Here is a 19,191-nt window from a genome sequence, read left to right as displayed (position 1 = left end):
AGTCCATTCCACCACCTCAGAACTCTCCCACCTTGTTCCCACCAGGGTCCCATTCTCCTGAAATAGTCCAAGCGCTCTCATGACAATCTTGCGATACTAAGGGTAGTAGACCAGTGGGGTTAAAATTTAGCTGAAGCCAATAATGAAATGTCCTACATCAAATCTGTAATTCAGCGGAGGGGAGATTAGCCTCCAAGTGCAATGAAGCATTTGGAAAACAGGATGGAACAGAAAAAAAATTGCCTTAGAAAATTAAGATTGAACAACTTCTGTAGATTCAAGGTGAGTGCCTGTCCAAATCTGAGCCCCATATAATATAACAGTGCTAGGGGTTTAGCTTTAAACACTTCAAGGGCTGATGGTATGGGATTGTCACCTTTTGTATGGAAAAAGCGTATCAGAATTTTGGCGCTTTGAGACACTTTTTCCTTTGCACTGTTTAATTTACATATAAATGATATTGTCCAGAGTGTAACATCCCCAGAGTATAATGGCCCTAAATTGGCCAGAAAAGCCACCCTCTATACCAGTGATGGCCAAATTTGGCCCTCCAGCTGTTTTGGGACTACAGTTCCCATCATCCCTGACCAATGGTCCTGTTAGCTAGGGATGATGGGAGTTATAGTCCCCAAACAGCAGCAGGGCCAATTTTGGCCATTACTGCTCTATACAGTGGAACATTGGTTCACGAATGAAATCTATTCGGCTTCTGAAACTTTTGAAAACTGAGGCATGGCTTCCTATGGGTTGCAAGAGCTTCTTGCACTCAGTGGAAGCCACGTTGCATGTTCAGGTTCCGAAAAACGTTCGAAAATGGAAGCGCTTACTTCTGGGTTTTCGGCGTTCGGGAACCGAAATGTACAAGAGCGGAGGTGTTCGGGAACCGAGGTTCCACTGTATTATTATACGAAAACAATGCAGTACTTCTATCTCAAATGAAAGTGGGCCTAAAAAGGTTGATGAGGGCATTCTCCCTTACAATTCTATGTGTGATGGCCTGGGACTCGGGCTCAGACTTGGAACCAGAGGAGTCTCAGTCTGCACAGGATCCTTTGCCTCAGGCATCATCTGAACCAAGTCTGGGGCCTAATCCTGAAGAGTCCCAGTCTGCACAGGTTCCCCTGCAACAAACACCAGCTGGGCTGAGTCAGGGGCCTGAGCCTGCCCTGGCTCCAGATGTGGGGATCGCCTCATTGCCTTCAGCTGGGCCATCACTTACAGCTGCTCCACTACCGGTTTGGTCAGGGGAGGCTGAGGCGGCCTCTGGGTCTAGTAACCCACCGACATCTCCCGAGCTGCAGAGACTGAGGTCTGAGAGGAGAGACCTGAGTACTTGCAGGAGGAGTGCTCACCTTCGGGCAAGACAGGGAGGTGAGTCGCTGGGGGATCAGGACCGGCCGCTACCCCGACAAGGATAAAAGGCTGTAGGACCCCGCCCCAGGTTGCGGGAGCAACATTGCTGTATGCTAGACCCTGCCTGAGATCCTGTACCCGTCCTTGCCTTGTGTCCTGCCTTGGCCCTGTTGGACTGATTCCCAGTAATAATAATAATAATAATTTATTTGTACCCCGCCCATCTGGCTGGGTTTCCCCAGCCACTCTGAGCGGCTTCCATAGAAACCAAAAAACCACTAAAATATCACAGATTAAAAACTTCCCTGAACAGTGCTGCCTTAAGATGTCTTCTGAATGTCAGGTAGTTGTTTATCGTTTTGACATCTGATGGGAGGGCGTTCCACAGGGCGGGCGCCACTACCGAGAAGACCCTCTGCCTGGTTCCCTGTAGCTTTGCTTCTCGCAATGAGGGAACCGCCAGAAGGCCCTCAGCGCTGGGACCTTTGGGTTCTGGACCAGTCCTGGACTGCGTTTTACCCCCGGGCCCAGCACACTATGGTTCCATGATTCTTAGCAGGCATGCATATCATTGCCCTTTCCAGGGCAGGGCTCTGGAAGGGGAGTCCTTACTTCTGCTGATACTCCTTGATGAGCCTTTTGGCTTTGCTGTACTTCCTCTCCAGAGTCTGGTATTGGGCTTGGGTCTCTTTCAAGTGCTCGTCCACAGCCTGGCACAAGTTCTGGGCTTCCATCCAGTATCCCTCCAGCTTCTCCATCCGCTCCTTGTTCTCCTCCACGCTCTGTTCTAGCTGGGCTTTCTCGAGGCGCCAGCGGGATTTCTCTTGTTCGATGGACTGCAGCTGAGGGAAGACAGCGCGAGGGAGAGGCTTACTCATTTTCTCAGAAGCTAACTAAATCGGCGCACTGCTTTGATCCGTAATTAAAACAAAACGGACGGTGAACATAAAGATTTGGCTGACTATGAAAGAATCTAAGGAAAGAACAGATGTAAAGGCGAGCAAGATAAGTAAGAGACGTGCGGTGAATGTGGTGGAAGCCTTTTATAATATTTTAACTAAGATTTATATATTGTAATGTTTGAAGCATGAATTTGGTAATATTATTGGTTATGAAAAGTATTTTTTTCTTTTTTTTAGTTTGTATTTTGGAAAATATGTATATCAATGTGTTTATAGTGTTATGTATTGTTCTTTGTTCATCTTTCTTTTTCTTTTTTTTTGTAAAATTCAATAATTTTTTTTTACAAAATAAAAAATAAAACAAAACGGATGGCAGCAACGTAGCCGAGAGCCATCACGGCGAAAGTCAGAAATAGACACGAAAAGCAGCAGCAAACATATAAGGAGTGGAAATCGCAGGAAGGTGCTCAACTGAGCAACTGGGGCAGCCCCTGAGGAGGCCCTGTTCCCTGCGGAGGTCAGTCAAGCCTCCCTCCAATCAGGATGGATTTGATTTAAATCAAATCAATCTAAATCACAATTTAAATCACTAGTCAGTAAGACTTGATTTAAATTGTGTGTTTTTTTGTTTGTTTTGTTTTTACAGAAAAACTCATTCTTGCTGGTATAATCTTAATACTTACAACCAGACGAAGGTTTCGTTTTTGGAAGAATACATTTCCAGAGTAGTTTTTACAGTTATATCAAAAATTACTGATTTGGTTATACTCTTAGAAATTCATAGACGGATAATTATGAAATGATTGTGAGCTTTAATAAGTTAACTGTTTATATTTGGACAACTTTTCTGCTGTACTTTATTGGAAGGAGAAAACAATCATTTCCTTAATAACAATTTAAACAATTTATTTAAGTAAAGCAATAACATTATAACACATGTACCCATGTTTGTGAACTGACGTCGTTAAACATAAACAAAAAACAAAACAAAAAAACCTTAGACTGAGTTTTAGCATACATGAAAAACTTAAAACAAATCCTTATTTCCTGATAGCCTTTGGGCTATAATGTAACCTAAATAGAAAACTATCTTTAGAAATATTTTTCCTACAAAAGCACTTCATTTTAAAAATCCAATTTAAATAAAAAAAATTCAATTTAAATTTAATAAAATCCGATTTAATTTTTTTAAAAAATCCTTTTTTAAAAAATAAACCATTGATTTTTATCCACCCTGCCTCCAATGCTCCTTGCAGTCTCATTTTCTTGGCAGAAACAGATATATCTCACAGTGCTTCTGGCAAGCAAGGATGGGAGGTGAGATGAGATAAGCCAGGCAGTTTTGCTAGGCTGGGCAGCATTCCTAGAAAGATAGATGCCAGGAAGCTACCTAGTGGGTGGCCCCTGGCATATTTAGGTCTCCAGACCTAAACAGCTCAGGGCAAGGGATGGGATTTTTCAAAAACCTCTGCATCTGCATACATTTCTCCCTAAGGGTATGTACACACCATGCAGTTAGAGCATATGGCTTCCCCCAAAGAATCCTGGGAACTGTAATTGACCGCTACAGTTCCCAGCACCCTTAGCACCCTACAGTTCCCAATATTCCTCATTTGCTTTAAATGCATGACTGTTTCCCTTCTTGCTCCTTGAGCTTGTTAAGAAGCGAGCTACTGCCCCCCCATGAAAAACACAAACAATTCTCGCACATTATATATGCCTTTAGTAAAGGTAAAGGTAAAGATAAAGGGACCCCTGACCATTAGGTCCAGTCGTGACTGACTCTGGGGTTGCAGCGCTCATCTCGCTTTATTGGCTGAGGGAGCCGGCGTACAGCTTCCGGGTCATGTGGCCAGCATGACTAGGCCGCTTTTGGCGAACCAGAGCAGCGCATGGAAACACCGTTTACCTTCCTGCCAGAGTGGTACCTATTTATCTACTTGCACTTTGACGTGCTTTTGAACTGCTAGGTTGGCAGGAGCAGGAACTGAGCAACGGGAGCTCACCCCGTCGCAGGGATTCGAACCGCCAACCTTCTGATTGGCAAGTCCTAGGCTCTGTGGTTTAACCCACAGCACCACACGCGTCCCTATATATGCCTTTACTATAGGCATAATATACCCATACTAAACGCAGACGCATTCCAGGTTCCCCAAAGTTAAACGGCACATAAAAATGTAAAGGCAACTTTATAAAAACACACTTAAGTATTCATGCTTAGAAAATTATGCTATGGAAATGTAGTGCTGCCTGGAGTTTTCCAGACCTATTATACTTATAATATTCTTATTTTGTGTGTGTATCGTTTTCCATCTAATTAGCTGTTTAAGCACACACACAACAGCGCACAAGTGGTTGGAAAATAAGCAGGTACTCGATGGTCTGATGTGGTCAGAGCTGCCAAAATCTCCACATTACCTTATTTCTCGTGTATACCACACCCCTGTGTATAAGACACCCCCTATTTTTTGGGACTCCAAATTAAGAAAACGGGGGGGGGGGGGCGCGATTGCCCAGAGTTATTGAGCTTTTTTGGGGGGGGGAGGATTGCCCATAGCTGTTGAGGGGGTGGTCAAGAATGGTTCAGCTTTTTTTTTTAGGGTGGATTGCCAAAAGTTGCTTACCCTCTAGCTATCGTCTGTCCCCGCGCCGGCGGAAGCCGCCAATCACCCGCCCTATTTCCGCAGCGACAGCCAATCAACACCAGCCCTTGCCGAAGCCACCAATAACCTGCGGCTGACAATCTCCAGCTCGTGGCAGCAACCAATCACACGTCGCCCCCTATGCACTATTATCCATGTATAAGATGACCCCCAATTTTTATCATACAGTGGTACCTCTGGTTACGTACTTAATTTGTTCTGGAGGTCCGTTCTTAACCTGAAACTGTTCTTAACCTGAAGCACCACTTTAGCTAATGGGGCTGCTGCCGTGCCGCTGGAGCACGATTTCTGTTCTCATCCTGAAGCAAAGTTCTTAACCCGAGGTACTATTTCTGGGTTAGCGGAGTCTGTAACCTGAAGCGTATGTAACCTGAAGCGTATGTAACCCGAGGTACCACTGTACTTTTTAAATTAAAAAAAATCCCTTGTCTAATACAGTGGTACCTCTGGTTGCGAACGGGATCCGTTCCAGAGGCCCGTTCGCAACATGAATAGAATGCGACCCGCAGTGGCGCAAATGCGCAGGTCGTGATTCGCCACTTCTGCGCATGCGTGTGATGTCATTTTGCGCATCTGCGCATGAGAGAGCAGCGAAACCCGGAAGTAACCCCTTCCAATACTTCTGGGTTGCTGCGGGACGCAACCTGAAAAAACGTATCCTGAAGCAAACGTAACATGAGGTATGACTGGACACGGAAAAGTACGGTAACTCAATTGATAAGGATTTCTCCACCATCCCTAGTAGGGACAGTCAAAACAACTGGCAAAATATTAGATCCATTCAAGCCTTTTATTTCAGGCACATCGCTTTGGGCTCATCCTTCCCCCAAGAAACTCAGGGTGGCTTTTATGGGGCTGTTTCTATTTTATCTTTGCAAGAGAAGAATCTCGGGATTGTGACCATGAGGGTGGGGCAGGGCCGCCCCACTCCAAACCCTACGAAAACAGATTAAAAATAGCCCCGCTATTAAAAGAAGAAGCTCTTACAGAGCTTGTGGAAAACACTCTCAGCCGTGGATTTGGGCAAGTCTCCAAGGGGAGGGAAAGGGATCTCATAGCTTACCTTTCTTTTCAGCTGCTGTATTTCAGCCTCGGTCACGGCATGCTTGATCTGGAGCTGCCAAAAGAGAAGAACAGAGAGTTCAAGGCGGGGAAGCCTTTTCCAGGCTGAGGGCCACATGCCCAGCTGCGCAGCCTTCCGGGGGCCACTGTGGTGGGCGGGGCCAGAGGTGAAAGCAGAACATGGAAGCAAATGAAAATCCTGCCTCTGTTCCTTATATTCCATTCCTTTTATCCAATAGCTGCCGCTTTATCAATTCCTGCCCATACATTTATTGCATACCTGTAAAGAACAAAAGAGGTTACACCCCCACCGCCTGTCTATCTAGCCCAATGGTTGCCATCAATTTGATTTGAATTAGTTTTATAATGAAATGATTTTAGAATGTTGTTTTATTTTATTGTTGTTAGCCGCCCTGAGCCCAGCTTCAGCTGGGGAGGGCAGGATATAAATAAATTATTATTATTATTATTATTATTATTATTATTATTATTATTATTATTATTTACTTAGTATTTTTATATTATTTCCCCTTTCTTATCATCTTGCACGTGTAACTTTTCTTTCTCCCCCCCCAAATAATTTTTATTTGATTTTACAAACATTAATTTATAACCAGACCAAATACATATCCATCTAATGAAGATTTCTCTGAATCTCAAGACTTCCTCTCTGGCAAGGACTCTTTCTTCTTTCCATTTTTGGACTGCATGTGGAACTTTCAAAAACAAAAAAAATCCTACTCTCCACACTAGAGAGATCCCTATTTTCCACCCTTACTTTGGTTTTGTCCGATTCCTATTCCCCAACAACTATCGCTTTATCAATACAAAAAACAAAAGAAATTACACACACCCCTGCCTATGTATTTCAGATCACTTATTATTTCTATCTTATTTTCCCCTTCTTTTCTTCTTGCGTGTGCAGCTGTCTGTATCCTCTTTCCTCATTCATTAGTTGAGATCACCTTCTGAGGCCCTCCTTAATGTGCCTCCTTCCTTGAGAGGTATGGAGGGTGGCAACACGAGGACAGGGCCTTCTCTGCAGTGGCTCCCCGTCTGTGGAATGCTCTCCCCAGGGAAGTTCGCCTGGCACCTTCATTATACACCTTTGGGCACCAGGCAAAAACATTCCTTTTTAACCAGGCCTTTGGTTGACCTGATCAATATCCTATACCCTTTTAAAATGTTACAGATAGGTAGCCGTGTTGGTCTGCCATAGTCAAAATAAAAAAATTCCTTCCTGTAGCACCTTAAAGACCAACTAAGTTAGTTCTTGGTATAAGCTTTCGTGTGGTATCTGAAGAAGTGTGCATGCACACGAAAGCTTATACCAAGAACTACTTAGTTGGTCTTTAAGGTGCTACAGGAAGGAATTTTTTTCCTTTTAAAATGTGGCTGTTGGGGGGGTGGCATGTTATTGGGTTATTGATTTTATTTTGATTTTATATGTTGTGATCTTTTTTGTGAACTGCCCTGGGACCTCCGGGTATAGGGCAGTATATAAACTCAATTAACAACAACAACAACAACAACTGGGTAAGTGAGTGAAAAAGGACATGTTAAGACCTAAGCTGGGGGGTTGTGAATAGGTTTTTTTTGCCATCTTTATTATCTCCCCCAAAGCTGCTATTATTCCCCTACACCCCTAAAGCCTTTGATTTGGCTCCAGCCAACTTTCTTCATCTTCTTGCCCCATGCTATCTACCTATAACTCCGAGAATTTTCTTTATTTCTTTTGTCCCTCCGCTCCCCCCAGGAAAACCCGCTCTTTACCGCTGAATGGGAACGAACGTCCGCACAAAACCCGACTGACTTTGTTACGATTCAGCGGCTTTTCCCGGGGGGGGAAATCGGGGTGAACGAAAAGCTTCTCGGACCCACACCTAGAAAAAGTATGGGGCAAGGGGAAAAGAGTGTGAACGAGCCAAAAACCGGCAGCGGCTCCCCAGGATTTCATGCTTACCAGGAGATGATGGGGACTGAAACCCAGGTCCTTTTGCTTGCAAGGCAGATAGTCTGCCAGTGAGCTATGGCCCTTCTGTGTCTGTCTCTTGAAATCCAGCACAGCGTGTCAGCAAGCCAGCACTGGGGCTGGCTCGATTCTAGGTGCCTAAATGGAAGCTTGCTGACACACATTCCAGGGTCAACTAGAGGCCGCTACCCACATTACAGAAGAAGCAGAGACATTAAAATTTAGCGCCTCCCAGGCTGCCTTTCTTTCGTCTTTAATTGCCACTTACACACTGCAGAAGACGGCAAGGGAGAGTTACAGCTGCCTGGGGCTGTTCATTACACTTGGCCACATATATTTATGGGGGGTGGGTTGAGGGAGGAAAGGGGTAACTTCCTCACATGCCGTTGGACCAGAAGCAGACGTACGGAAAACACAAGAAGTACCAACAGTGGAAGAATGGCAGATGAAGATGATGGATTTTTCGGAGCTAGCCGACCTGACTGGAAGAGTCCATGCCCAGAAGGAGGAGGAGTACCAGGAAGAATGGGCGGAATTTAATGACTATTTAGTTAAATATGTTAAGTTAAATTAATTGGGAAAAGCTTGCAAATACCGGATAGGCTTAGGCTTCAAATATGTAATGTGATGAACTAATATGTTTAACACTGAATTGGGAAGAAAGATGTTAAGTGACCAGGTTAATTTTATAAGAATATTGATTTGGAAAACTGTTAAAATGATATACACTGAAATCCAACCAGGGGGATACGAGGAAGTCACTTAACAATGTTAATTGGATTAGTTTGAATAAGGTTATGATTTATGTGTGTTTGCTTATTTGTTTGTGTGTTTAAATTTTTGTGAAAAATCAATAAAAAAAAAAGGAATACAAAGAAGCAGACGTATGAAGCTTAACGTTTGCTAGCTTCCACAACAGCTACGCATAAGGCAGCCTCCAGCGAGACGCCTGAAAGGGATACCTTCCCCTGGCAAGGATGTGGAGGGGGCTGCCGTTTTAGGAGACTTGTATTACACATGCAGCAGCCGTGTGGCATCGCGGTTTCTGTGCAGCTGAGCTAAAAGCGGAGGGGAGCAGCTCCTATCAAGCGTTATGCTCTAAACTTAGAGACAAGAACAGAGGGCTGCGTCGGCCACTAGGGGCCAGCCGAGACGTGCAGCCATGGGCCAGGGATATGAAAAGCACAGAGGCACCGGATTCTCGCAAACCGCACATAAAACACAAGGAGCCTCGTGGCAGCTTGGCCGTTGCCACTTCCTTCCTCTCTACGCTCACCGGCCTTGTTTCCTTCCCACCTCACCACCTGAAGGTTTAACTGATTCCCCCTTGCTGGGCTGGGCAGATCGACAAAACCCATTCTCTCCTTTCCCTATGTTTCAACACGACATTTCTATGGTTCAAGGGGTGCCAGAACTGCCACAAGGAGAAGCCCAATGGCGTTCCTCCTTCAGACATAGGTGGCACACATTCCAAGCATGACTTCTCCCAAAGATCTGGGGAACTGTAGTTTACTCCCTCGTGGTGCTACAATTCCCAGCACCCTTAACAAACTGTGGTTCCCTGGATTCTTTGTGGAGACGTCATGCGCTTTACATGTGTGAGGTGTGTGTCATTTGCAGGTGCATCCTTAAAAAAAACCACCATAAAAGAGAGATATGTTTACCAAGACTGGGAAGATACTATGGCCAGGTCATGGCACAACCTTGCTCCCAGATTAGACCATTCCCATGCAGAAAATCCCACCCACTCCAAAGGTTAGTATCTTTTGCCAAATCTCTTTGCCCCCATCACAAAAATCTCCAGTGCTGCTTTGCTCCCACTTCCTGAAACCTATGAAAATAAATTGAATTCATGCAACTGTCTCCTAGCTCTCAAGCCACTGTGACTGATATGTGATCACAAAAGCAAACTGCATTTTTTAGTCAGTTAGAAAGGGTTTTAATTGTTTAATCTAGCCAGTTAACCGGCTAAAGACTGCGCTCTACTCCTTATATCTGCTTCCTGGATCCTCTTGGTTCTCTAACCAGAGCTAGGAAGTGGGATCAGCTGGCAGTTATAGCCTGCCACTGTCTTACCTGGTTTTTGCCAATTGTGCCTCATCCATTACAAAGTCTGATTTTTCTGGTCTCCCACCCCTCTTGCTTCTGGAGAATGTTTATTTTTAAACCCAGACTCGGCATTCGTGCAGCTGCGGGCAATGTTAAATTTGCATGCGTTTAAAATATATTAGCAGATTCAACTGCCTTCCCCCAACACCACCACTCCCTTCTGATTTATTCTTGTAAAGAAGCTGGTAAAATGCAGTCTTGACTATGCTACCACTCAGTGGATTTGTAACTGGCTGACTGACCAAACCCAAAGGGTGCTCATCAATGGTTCCTCTTCATCCTGGAGAAGAGTGACTAGTGGGGTGCCACAGGGTTCTGTCTTGGGCCCGGTCTTATTCAACATCTTTATCAACGACTTGGATGATGGACTCAAGAGCATCCTGATCAAATTTGCAGATGACACCAAACTGGGAGGGGTGGCTAACACCCCAGAGGACAGGATCACACTTCAAAACGACCTTGACAGATTAGAGAACTGGGCCAAAACAAACAAGATGAATTTTAACAGGGAGAAATGTAAAGTATTGCACTTGGGCAAAAAAAATGAGAGGCACAAATACAAGATGGGTGACACCTGGCTTGAGAGCAGTACATGTGAAAAGGATCTAGGAGTCTTGGTTGACCACAAACTTGACATGAGCCAGCAGTGTGACGCGGCAGCTAAAAAAGCCAATGCAATTCTGGGCTGCATCAATAGGAGTATAGCATCTAGATCAAGGGAAGTAATAGTGCCACTGTATTCTGCTCTGGTCAGACCTCACCTGGAGTACTGTGTCCAGTTCTGGGCACCACAATTCAAGAAGGAACTGACAAACTGGAACGTGTCCAGAGGAGGGCAACCAAAATGGTCAAAGGCCTGGAAACAATGCCTTATGAGGAACGGCTAAGGGAGCTGGGCATGTTTAGCCTGGAGAAGAGGAGGTTAAGGGGTGATATGATAGCCATGTTCAAATATATAAAAGGATGTCATATAGAGGAGGGATAAAGGTTGTTTTCTGCTGCTCCAGAGAAGCGGACACGGAGCAATGGATCCAAACTACAAGAAAGAAGATTCCACCTAAACATTAGGAAGAACTTCCTGACAGTAAGAGCTGTTCGACAGTGGAATTTGCTGCCAAGGAGTGTGGTGGAGTCTCCTACTTTGGAGGTCTTTAAGCAGAGGCTTGACAACCATATGTCAGGAGGGCTCTGATGGTGTTTCCTGCTTGGCAGGGGGTTGGACTCAATGGCCCTTGTGGTCTATTCCAACTCTATGATTTTATGATTCTGAGAAGTGATGTGCGCATATGCACAACCCATGTGCTCAAGTGCTTCTGCAGCCACCTCCGCAACTCAGCAAACAGCACCCTTCCCTGTTTGTTTGAGTCAAAGAACAAAGGTTTTCAGTTCCCTAAGCTGCAGGTAAAGGTAAAGGTAAAGGGAACCCTGACCATTAGGTCCAGTTGTGGCCGACTCTGGGGTTGCAGCGCTCATCTCGCTTTATTGGCCAAGGGAGCCGGCGTACAGCTTCCGGGTCATGTGGCCAGCATGACTAAGCTGCTTCTGGAGAACCAGAGCAGCGCACGGAAACGCCGTTTACCTTCCCGCCGGAGTGGTACCTATTTATCTACTTGGCCTTTGACGTGCTTTCAAAGTGCTAGGTTGGCAGGAGCAGGGACCGAGCAACGGGAGCTCACCCCATTGTGGGGATTCGAACCGCCAACCTTCTGATCGGCAAGTCCTAGGCTCTGTGGTTTAACCCACAGCGCCACCCGCGTCCCTTAAGCTGCAGGTAGCTGGGGCCATTTCTGTGGTGTGCTTAGAAACAAGAAAAGGTTCCACGGATGTTTTCATTAGTCATGTGACACTTCCATCAGCCACAGAAGCCACTATATCCCTTTTAGGTCCCCAGTGAGGAATAGGTGGCCTTCTGGAGTTTGTTGGACTTCACTCCCCATTATCACAGTCCTGCTGGCAGAGACTGATGGGAGCTGGGAGCCCAACAACATTGAAAAGCTTACGGGTTCTTTATCCTTTCGTTTTAGGCCTTTCCTTACCTCCTTAAATTTATGCACCAGCTTTTCAGGGTCCATCTCAACTGGAGACAGCATGTCTTCGTTTTCAGCCAGCTCAAAGACCTCAATGGCCATCTCGCTGCTGGGGAACATGGGACTCATCTCTTCGTCTTCGTCTGTGGCGTATTCACCCGTCTGCAAATTGAGAAACAGGCAAGCTTTATGGTTTGGTTTTTAAAGTTAACATCGATGCTGGACAGAACCAAGTGTGTGTTCAGATAGCGCCCTGAGACCCACAAAGAGGGGAAAACAGCAAACTGTCTTGTGGAACCTTAAAAACCAAGGTACTCATTATGGCATAAGCTTTTGTATTCGCTTTGTTGTTGTTCATAAATCCCACATCAGCAATGCCGTCAAGCCTTGCCACTTCTGATGCCAGATTTGTGCTTACAGTGGTACCTCGGGTTACAGACGCTTCAGGTTACACACTCCGCTCACCCAGAAATAGTGCTTCAGGTTAAGAACTTTGCTTCAGGATAAGAACAGAAATCGGGCTCCGGCGGCACAGCAGCAGCAGGAGGCCTCATTAGCTAAAGTGGTGCTTCAGGTTAAGAACAGTTTCAGGTTAAGAACGGACCTCTGGAACGAATTAAGTACTTAATCTGAGGTACCACTGTATTCTTCTTTGATTGGACAACAGTGGTGCCTCTGGATACGAACGGGATCTGTTCCAGAGCCCCGTTCGCATCCAGAAGCAAACATAACTAGTGACGGCACGTCTGTGCACGTGCGTGTCGCTTTTTGCCACTTCTGCGCATGCGAGTGACATCATTTTGAGCATCTGCGCATGCACAAGTGGTGAAACCTGGAAGTAACGCACTCAGTTACTTCCGGGTTGCCACAGAGCGCAACTCGAACAAGCTCAACATGAAGCATATTCAACCCGAAATATGACTGTACAGTCTATGAAAACTTGTGCCACAGTGCACTAGTTGAGTCTTTATGGCACCGCAAATACTTTTTGCTGTTTTTGCTGCAAAACAGACTTTACACAGCTACACGTCTGGAAACTTAACAAAGAGAGAGAGATGTAAAAGTGAGTCATGCTTTCAGTTTTCACATGGCTCGAGTAATACCGAAAAGGGATGTGTGGAGGAAATGTACAAGCTAATTCCACACCAGGGGACTTGCACATCTTCCCAAAGCCACTCTCTTTTCAAATGTTACCATGTAAAAACAGCAAGTGGAGCTTGCTTGTACTTCCTCTCTCCCAGCATCGAGAGAATGTCTGAAACCATACACATAAATGCAGCAGGCTTAAAACATTAGGAGTAGCCAGAGGAGGAGACATCAATGGCCCTTCTATGATCTCCAACACAAATATTCCTTTGGTATTCAATGTCTTGATACAAGAAAGAAGGCTGATTGTTCCCCTGCCTCCAACCATGGCAAGCCAGGGACCTCCATGAAACTTCCAATAGGCTGGTTCAATGGAGAAAGCCATTCTCTATATTATTTGTACCTAGCAGGTATCCTGTTGTTGGAAATGGAGGTTCCATTCTTAGCTCTCATGGTCAATAGCCAGTGACAGACCTGCCTTCTGTTAGCAGGTACAGTGGTACCTCGGGTTAAGAACCCAATTTGTTCTGAAGGTCCGTTCTTAACCTGAAACTGTTCTTAACCTGAGGTACCACTTTAGCTAATGGGGCCTCCTGCTGCCGCCGCACGATTTCTGTTCTTAACCCGAGGTACTATTTCTGGGTTAGCAGAGTCTGTAACCTGAAGCGTCTGTAACCTGAGGTACCACTGTATTGTATTGTTAAAAGCAGAATGCACTTTAGTTTGCTTACCCCGAGAAAGTTAACCTCATGCTGACCCAGGCCTTACAGCAAACAATCTGAACTGTAATGTGCTACAGAATTTTGCAATGACTGGCAGCAGGGCCATCTTACCCATAGGTGTTAGGGGTGCAGGGCACCCGGGCGCCGGGCTCTCAGGGATGCCAGGCCGAGAGTCCGGGGCCCGAGAGTTGAGTCCGGGGAAGAGCCCACCTGTCGGTCGGAGTGTCGCGGCGGGCTCTTCTGCTGCGGGCGGCTCTGCACCACGAATTCGGGGTCAAGTGAGCCAGAGAGATGTTGAGGCGGTTGGCCAGCCCTCCTGTGCACCTGGGACTGGGCAAACTGGAGGTGCGTATCAGGTGGACCTTTGCACCCCGGCGCCACATATGCTTAAGACAGCCCTGACTGGCAGAGATGGTTGCGACCCTCTAGCACCCATTCAGCTAGTACATTGGCCTCCGCTGGAGACAAGCGTAATTATCAGGTACCACTTTAAAAGAAACCAAAGCCTACCCATTTAAGGATGGCACACAGGAATTTGAATTGTTATTTTTTCTTCCAAAGACTGGTTTCGGACATGGGTAGCAAGCATGACAAGAGGCCTGGGAATATGAGTGGAAGAAGGGACAAAGGGGACTTTTGGCAGTCGGCTTACAAAAAAATTGGGGAGAAGGAGAGATGGAGAGAGGGTGGGAAAGAGGGAAGTGGCTGGAAGAATAGGACAGGGATGGAACGCTGCTCTTCTGGGCACAAGGAGCAACAGGGCAGAGGGATGGGAAGGGAGAGGCACGGAAGAGGCACGGAAGGGGAGATGAAGGAGGAGACAGCAGACAGATTTAACGAAGGACTAGAAACTTAAGAAGGGCTCCAATTGTAGGCAAGGCTTGATGCTATCAATTTATTCTGTTTCTTTATTCAGGGCCCCTCTTGATTGGCATTTTGTGGCTTTTTATTTCTCGTTTCGCAACATGTTCTTGACGCAATAATAGTGCATTAATGGTGGGTTTATGCTGGACCATTCACGCACCACCCTGCTTTTTTAGTTGCTCCCCCAGTGCAGCCACATTGCTGCTGTTTGAAGACGCAACAGAGCGACAGAAGCCGGGACCAGACGAAAAAGCCCCCTCAGAACACCTGTGGTATGAAAAGTGACAGGAAATGCGTTGATCGGAAAGGAAGCTTCATGACTGTGCCGAAACCTTTGCCAGGCACAGAGCAGTATTGAAAGCGGGACTGTGCAGCACAATAAATTGCCGTGAATGCACAATGAAAAGAATTTGTCCGGAGCAGGCCTCAGTTTCAGCCAAAAACGTAGCCATCACAAAGAGTCCGCAAGGGAACCACAACTTCCTCTGGCTCTCCTTTATGCTCAAAGTGCTGACAAGAGGAACGAGGAGGGGATATGGGGGCGCCATGTCCTTTTCCTCCTCTCCCCAACAGGCTGAGAGAAACCTGTTCCACTTACTTCTTCGTCCTCCTCCGTGTACTGGGTATACCTCTGCTCCATCATTTCCCGCTGCCACCGTTCCTGCTCCAGCGTCTGTTGGATGAGTTGAGCCACCTCGCTCTGCTCGCCCGGCTTTTCTCTCCCAATCAGAAACCTAAGAAAAACGAAAGAGGTGGGAGAGAGGGGGATAAGAGTACGGATCTCAAAGAAGTGGGTCAACCCACTAGGAGTTATGCGGCCAGGCTATATATATATATACACATATATGCACTGGGCTCAAAAAGATCCCAGCACAATCAGTTTCTGAGCTGTGATACAACTGGAACGGATTTGCTTATTTTGTGCAATCAATTCTTCTTCGGTCATGCAAGGAGGACAAGGAAGTACGTCGAGGACTGAAGTCCTCTCATCCCACTAAGTGGAAGCCCTTCCCCACTACCATTTTAGAGGGCTATAATACATACCGTATTTTTTGCTCTATAAGACTCACTTTTTCCCTTCTAAAAAGTAAGGGGAAATGTGTGTGAGTCTTACGGAGCGAATGCAGGCTGTGCAGCTATCACAGAAGCCAGAACAGCAAGAGGGATTGCTGCTTTCACTGCACAGCGATCCCTCTTGCTGTTCTGGCTTCTGAGATTCAGAATTTTTTCCCCCTTGTTTTCCTCCTCCAAAAACTAGGTGCATCTTATGGTCTGGTGCGTCTTATGGAGCGAAAAATATGGTAGCTGTCAACGTTTCCCTTTTTTTAAGGGAAATTCCCTTATTCTGAATAGGATTCCTTGCAAGAAAAGGGAAAAGTTGACAGCTATGCTATAATAGCTGCGCTGTGGGGGAATCTGTGATTAGATATTCTGGCATTTTTAAACTTAAAAACAGTTGCCAGAGCTCCCTGATTTTGATCGGGAGAGTGTTGCTGTTGAGGGAGGGGAGGTTCAACTCTTCCTCGTTTCCCCTCATCTAACTCTCTCACCACCTAAGTTCCAATGGGGGGTGGGGGGGAATATAGCTATTGTATTGTGCCTGTCTTTCTCCCACAGCAGGACTTATGGCACCTTTGGGTGTGTGGGATTTTGGTTGAGGAAATCATGCCAAAGGGTTAAAAACCCAGAGCCATTGATTCACTAACAATTGGGAGTCCCACTGCCACAGTCCTCTAGACCAGGGGTCAGCAAACGTTTTCAGCAGGAGGCCGGTCCACTGTCCCTCAGACCTTGTGGGGGGCCCGGACTATATTTTGAAGAAAAGAAATGAACAAATGCCTATGCCCCACAAATAACCCAGAGATGCATTTTAAATAAAAGGGCACATTCTACTCATGTAAAAACACACTGATTCCTGGACCATCCACAGGCCGGATTTAGAAGGCAATTGGGCTGGATCCGGCCCCCGGGCCTTAGTTTGCCTACCCATGCTCTAGACAGATCTTCGGCTTTGAGGTTTTTTAAAATTAAGAGCAGTATATAAATAAACAAATCTTTCCTGTTGTATCTATTGGTCCCCAATATTTGACAAGTTGCTACCCATTGTTTTTAGGCGGAGGGCGGGAAAAGAGAGTTGTTGCAATCAACTAACCAAGGAGCCCATGGGTATATGTCCCATGGATACAGAACCAGAAAGCCATACAGATTTCAGGAGCCTGGTCTTAGCCTTAGGCCTGCCACAGCCCGTGTCTGCAAGCGATGCTCAACGACAAGGCTCAGAAACTGGTTGCGATGGGGAGAGTATAAAGACGAGCACCCCTGAGCATGCGCAGAGTGCGTTTCTTTCCCAAATGGGCAGCTACTACACCCAGTTGCCTGCTCCCAAATGGGATCAGGGCTAGGGCTTCTAGATGAGAGGAAGTGACTTCCTGACACAACTCGCATCCCCGGGGGGAAAGGACATTCTATTCAACATCTATGAGAATGTCTTATTTTCTGGAAGGTTTGCTAACTCTCATTTCCCGAAAGTGACATTTAGGCATGGGTCTTGTGTTTGTGTAACCTGAGTTCACGTGACACAGTGTCAAGGGGTGTGCGTGTGTGGGTTTTTTTTAGTAGTGATAAAAAAATACGGGCTGGAGCACCAGTTAAACGGATTACCAAATCCTTTAACTGGTTAACAGGGCCTTTCTATCTGGGAAGGCAGAATGGTGCCTGTGGAGTATGGAGGAAACTAGTTGCCTAGCAACACATTCTCGTAGTTGAGGTTCCCGTCGCTTGGGAACCGATCAGCACTCAAATCTCGGAGGAATGGGTTAGGTTCTAGGTGTAACCCCCCCAAAAAAACTGCACTGCCCTTTTTGTTGAAGGAACCAGGGAGGGCCCATATGTGCCCCCCCCCCCCGTGTGTGAGCGTGTGTGACAGAGCGAGTGTGAGAGAGGTTTTCTGGCTTGATTTCCATTCTTTCAAAAACCACCGACGCAAGGATCCTGGGATGGGGCCAAACCTCTCATTCTTAATGCTGCCAGGAAAAGTCAGGCCAAATGCCTCTGGTGAGATTTAAAAGAGAGAGGAAAAAAGGGGGGGGGGCACAGAGGCAGCCGTATAGATAAAAGGACAAAAACAGAAGAACCACAGCTGACAGGATAATTCAACAGCCCACAGCCCTATGGTCTCCCTCACGCGCATGTATACACATTTCCATTGAACCGAACCCTTGTTTTGTTTTGTAGGAAATAATAAAATGGGCATGACATTGGACACTTTCCCATGGTGCATCGGGGCACATTCTGGGGCACAATGGGCACTGCTCCCCAGTTTAAAATGGAACCAGATGCTGACTGGGCAGCAATGTTGCCAGCCACTGCCCATTTCCTAGGAAGCCAAAGGCCTGTTCGCAGACTCCCTTCCGGTTGCAGTTCTCTGGGCACTGCTGGGCCAGAGCAGTGGAAATAGAGATATACGAATAACTGGGTGGGATGAAAAACAGGCCAAGCAAGGAGGTTTAGTGGGTGCCTTTCGTTGCTGTGCTAACACAGTGCTAATCTCGCTTTCTTTTCTCTCCCTCCCCTTTTCCTCGCTTGATGGCAGCGTTAGGATTCGGGGATTTCGAAGGCGAAAAGGAACGCTGAGTTGGTGGTGAGCGTGAGGGGCAGCAGAGAGATAAAAAACCCCCTGCTATTCTCACATCATGGGTTTGCATGTTGTGGTTTACTGCAAAAGAGCAGCGTGTCAGTTCATGCGATGAACCCAAAGGGGCCAGCTTTGCGTGATGTGTGAATGCAGGGTCCCTATCTGTTGGTCCCAAACCAGGCAGACTTTGCAGGCTAATTTTAAAACCCTGTTTTACAATATTGGCTTGTTTGGAGGGTAAGCTAGGATTGTGGGTTCGCACTAGCCCTGTTTGTGTGAAGGGAGAAGTGAAGTTGAAGCCAATGGCCTGCATGCTTTTTCAGTGAAGTCAGAAATCCCATACCCTCCAACATTTTCCCGGTGAAAATAGGGACTTCCTATTCCGTACCCTCCAACATTTCTCTGATGAAAACAGAGATGTCCCCTTCAACATTTCTCTGATGAAAACAGGGACGTCCTAAGGAAAAGCGGGACATTCTGGGATCAGATCAGAAATTGCGGTGGCTTCTGTAAATCTGAGACTGTCCCTGGAAAATAGGGACACATGGAGGGTACGAAATCCTCACTCACTGTGGTGTGCGAATCTAGCCAGTACGCGTCCTCTTAACATACAAGAGTTTATAAAGAATAAGTGTTTCAGAGTCTCGGTTCCCCTCTGGCTCTTCAAGTAATGCTATCAAATTGGCAGAACGTCAGGCAACATTTAACCTTCTGTTGAGGTTGAGGGAGATTTGCCAGAGAGGCAGGAAAAAGGAGATACGAATTGGGCTCTCAGACCTGGAAAGAACAGCAAAAGT

At 46.3% G+C, this 19,191-nt stretch overlaps 1 protein-coding gene across 1 annotated transcript in view; it reads right to left on the bottom strand.

Moving 5' to 3' along the window:
- Window positions 1-19,191, bottom strand: part of PPP1R9B (protein phosphatase 1 regulatory subunit 9B) — a 76,925-nt gene that overhangs the window by 7,818 nt on the left and 49,916 nt on the right. The window contains exons 6-9 of the mRNA XM_081166253.1: window positions 15,359-15,494; window positions 12,098-12,250; window positions 5,982-6,035; window positions 1,966-2,195 (exon numbers count right to left, since the gene is read on the bottom strand). Of these exons, the coding sequence (XP_081022379.1) occupies window positions 1,966-2,195; window positions 5,982-6,035; window positions 12,098-12,250; window positions 15,359-15,494 (573 nt within the window). The remainder of the gene's footprint in view (window positions 1-1,965; window positions 2,196-5,981; window positions 6,036-12,097; window positions 12,251-15,358; window positions 15,495-19,191) is intronic.

Source organism: Podarcis bocagei, assembly GCF_964188305.1.
Source record: "Podarcis bocagei genome assembly, chromosome: 13".
Classification (NCBI taxonomy): Eukaryota; Metazoa; Chordata; class Lepidosauria; order Squamata; family Lacertidae; genus Podarcis; species Podarcis bocagei.
Note: the sequence above shows the minus strand (reverse complement) of the source record. Positions and strands in the feature narration are given on the sequence as shown.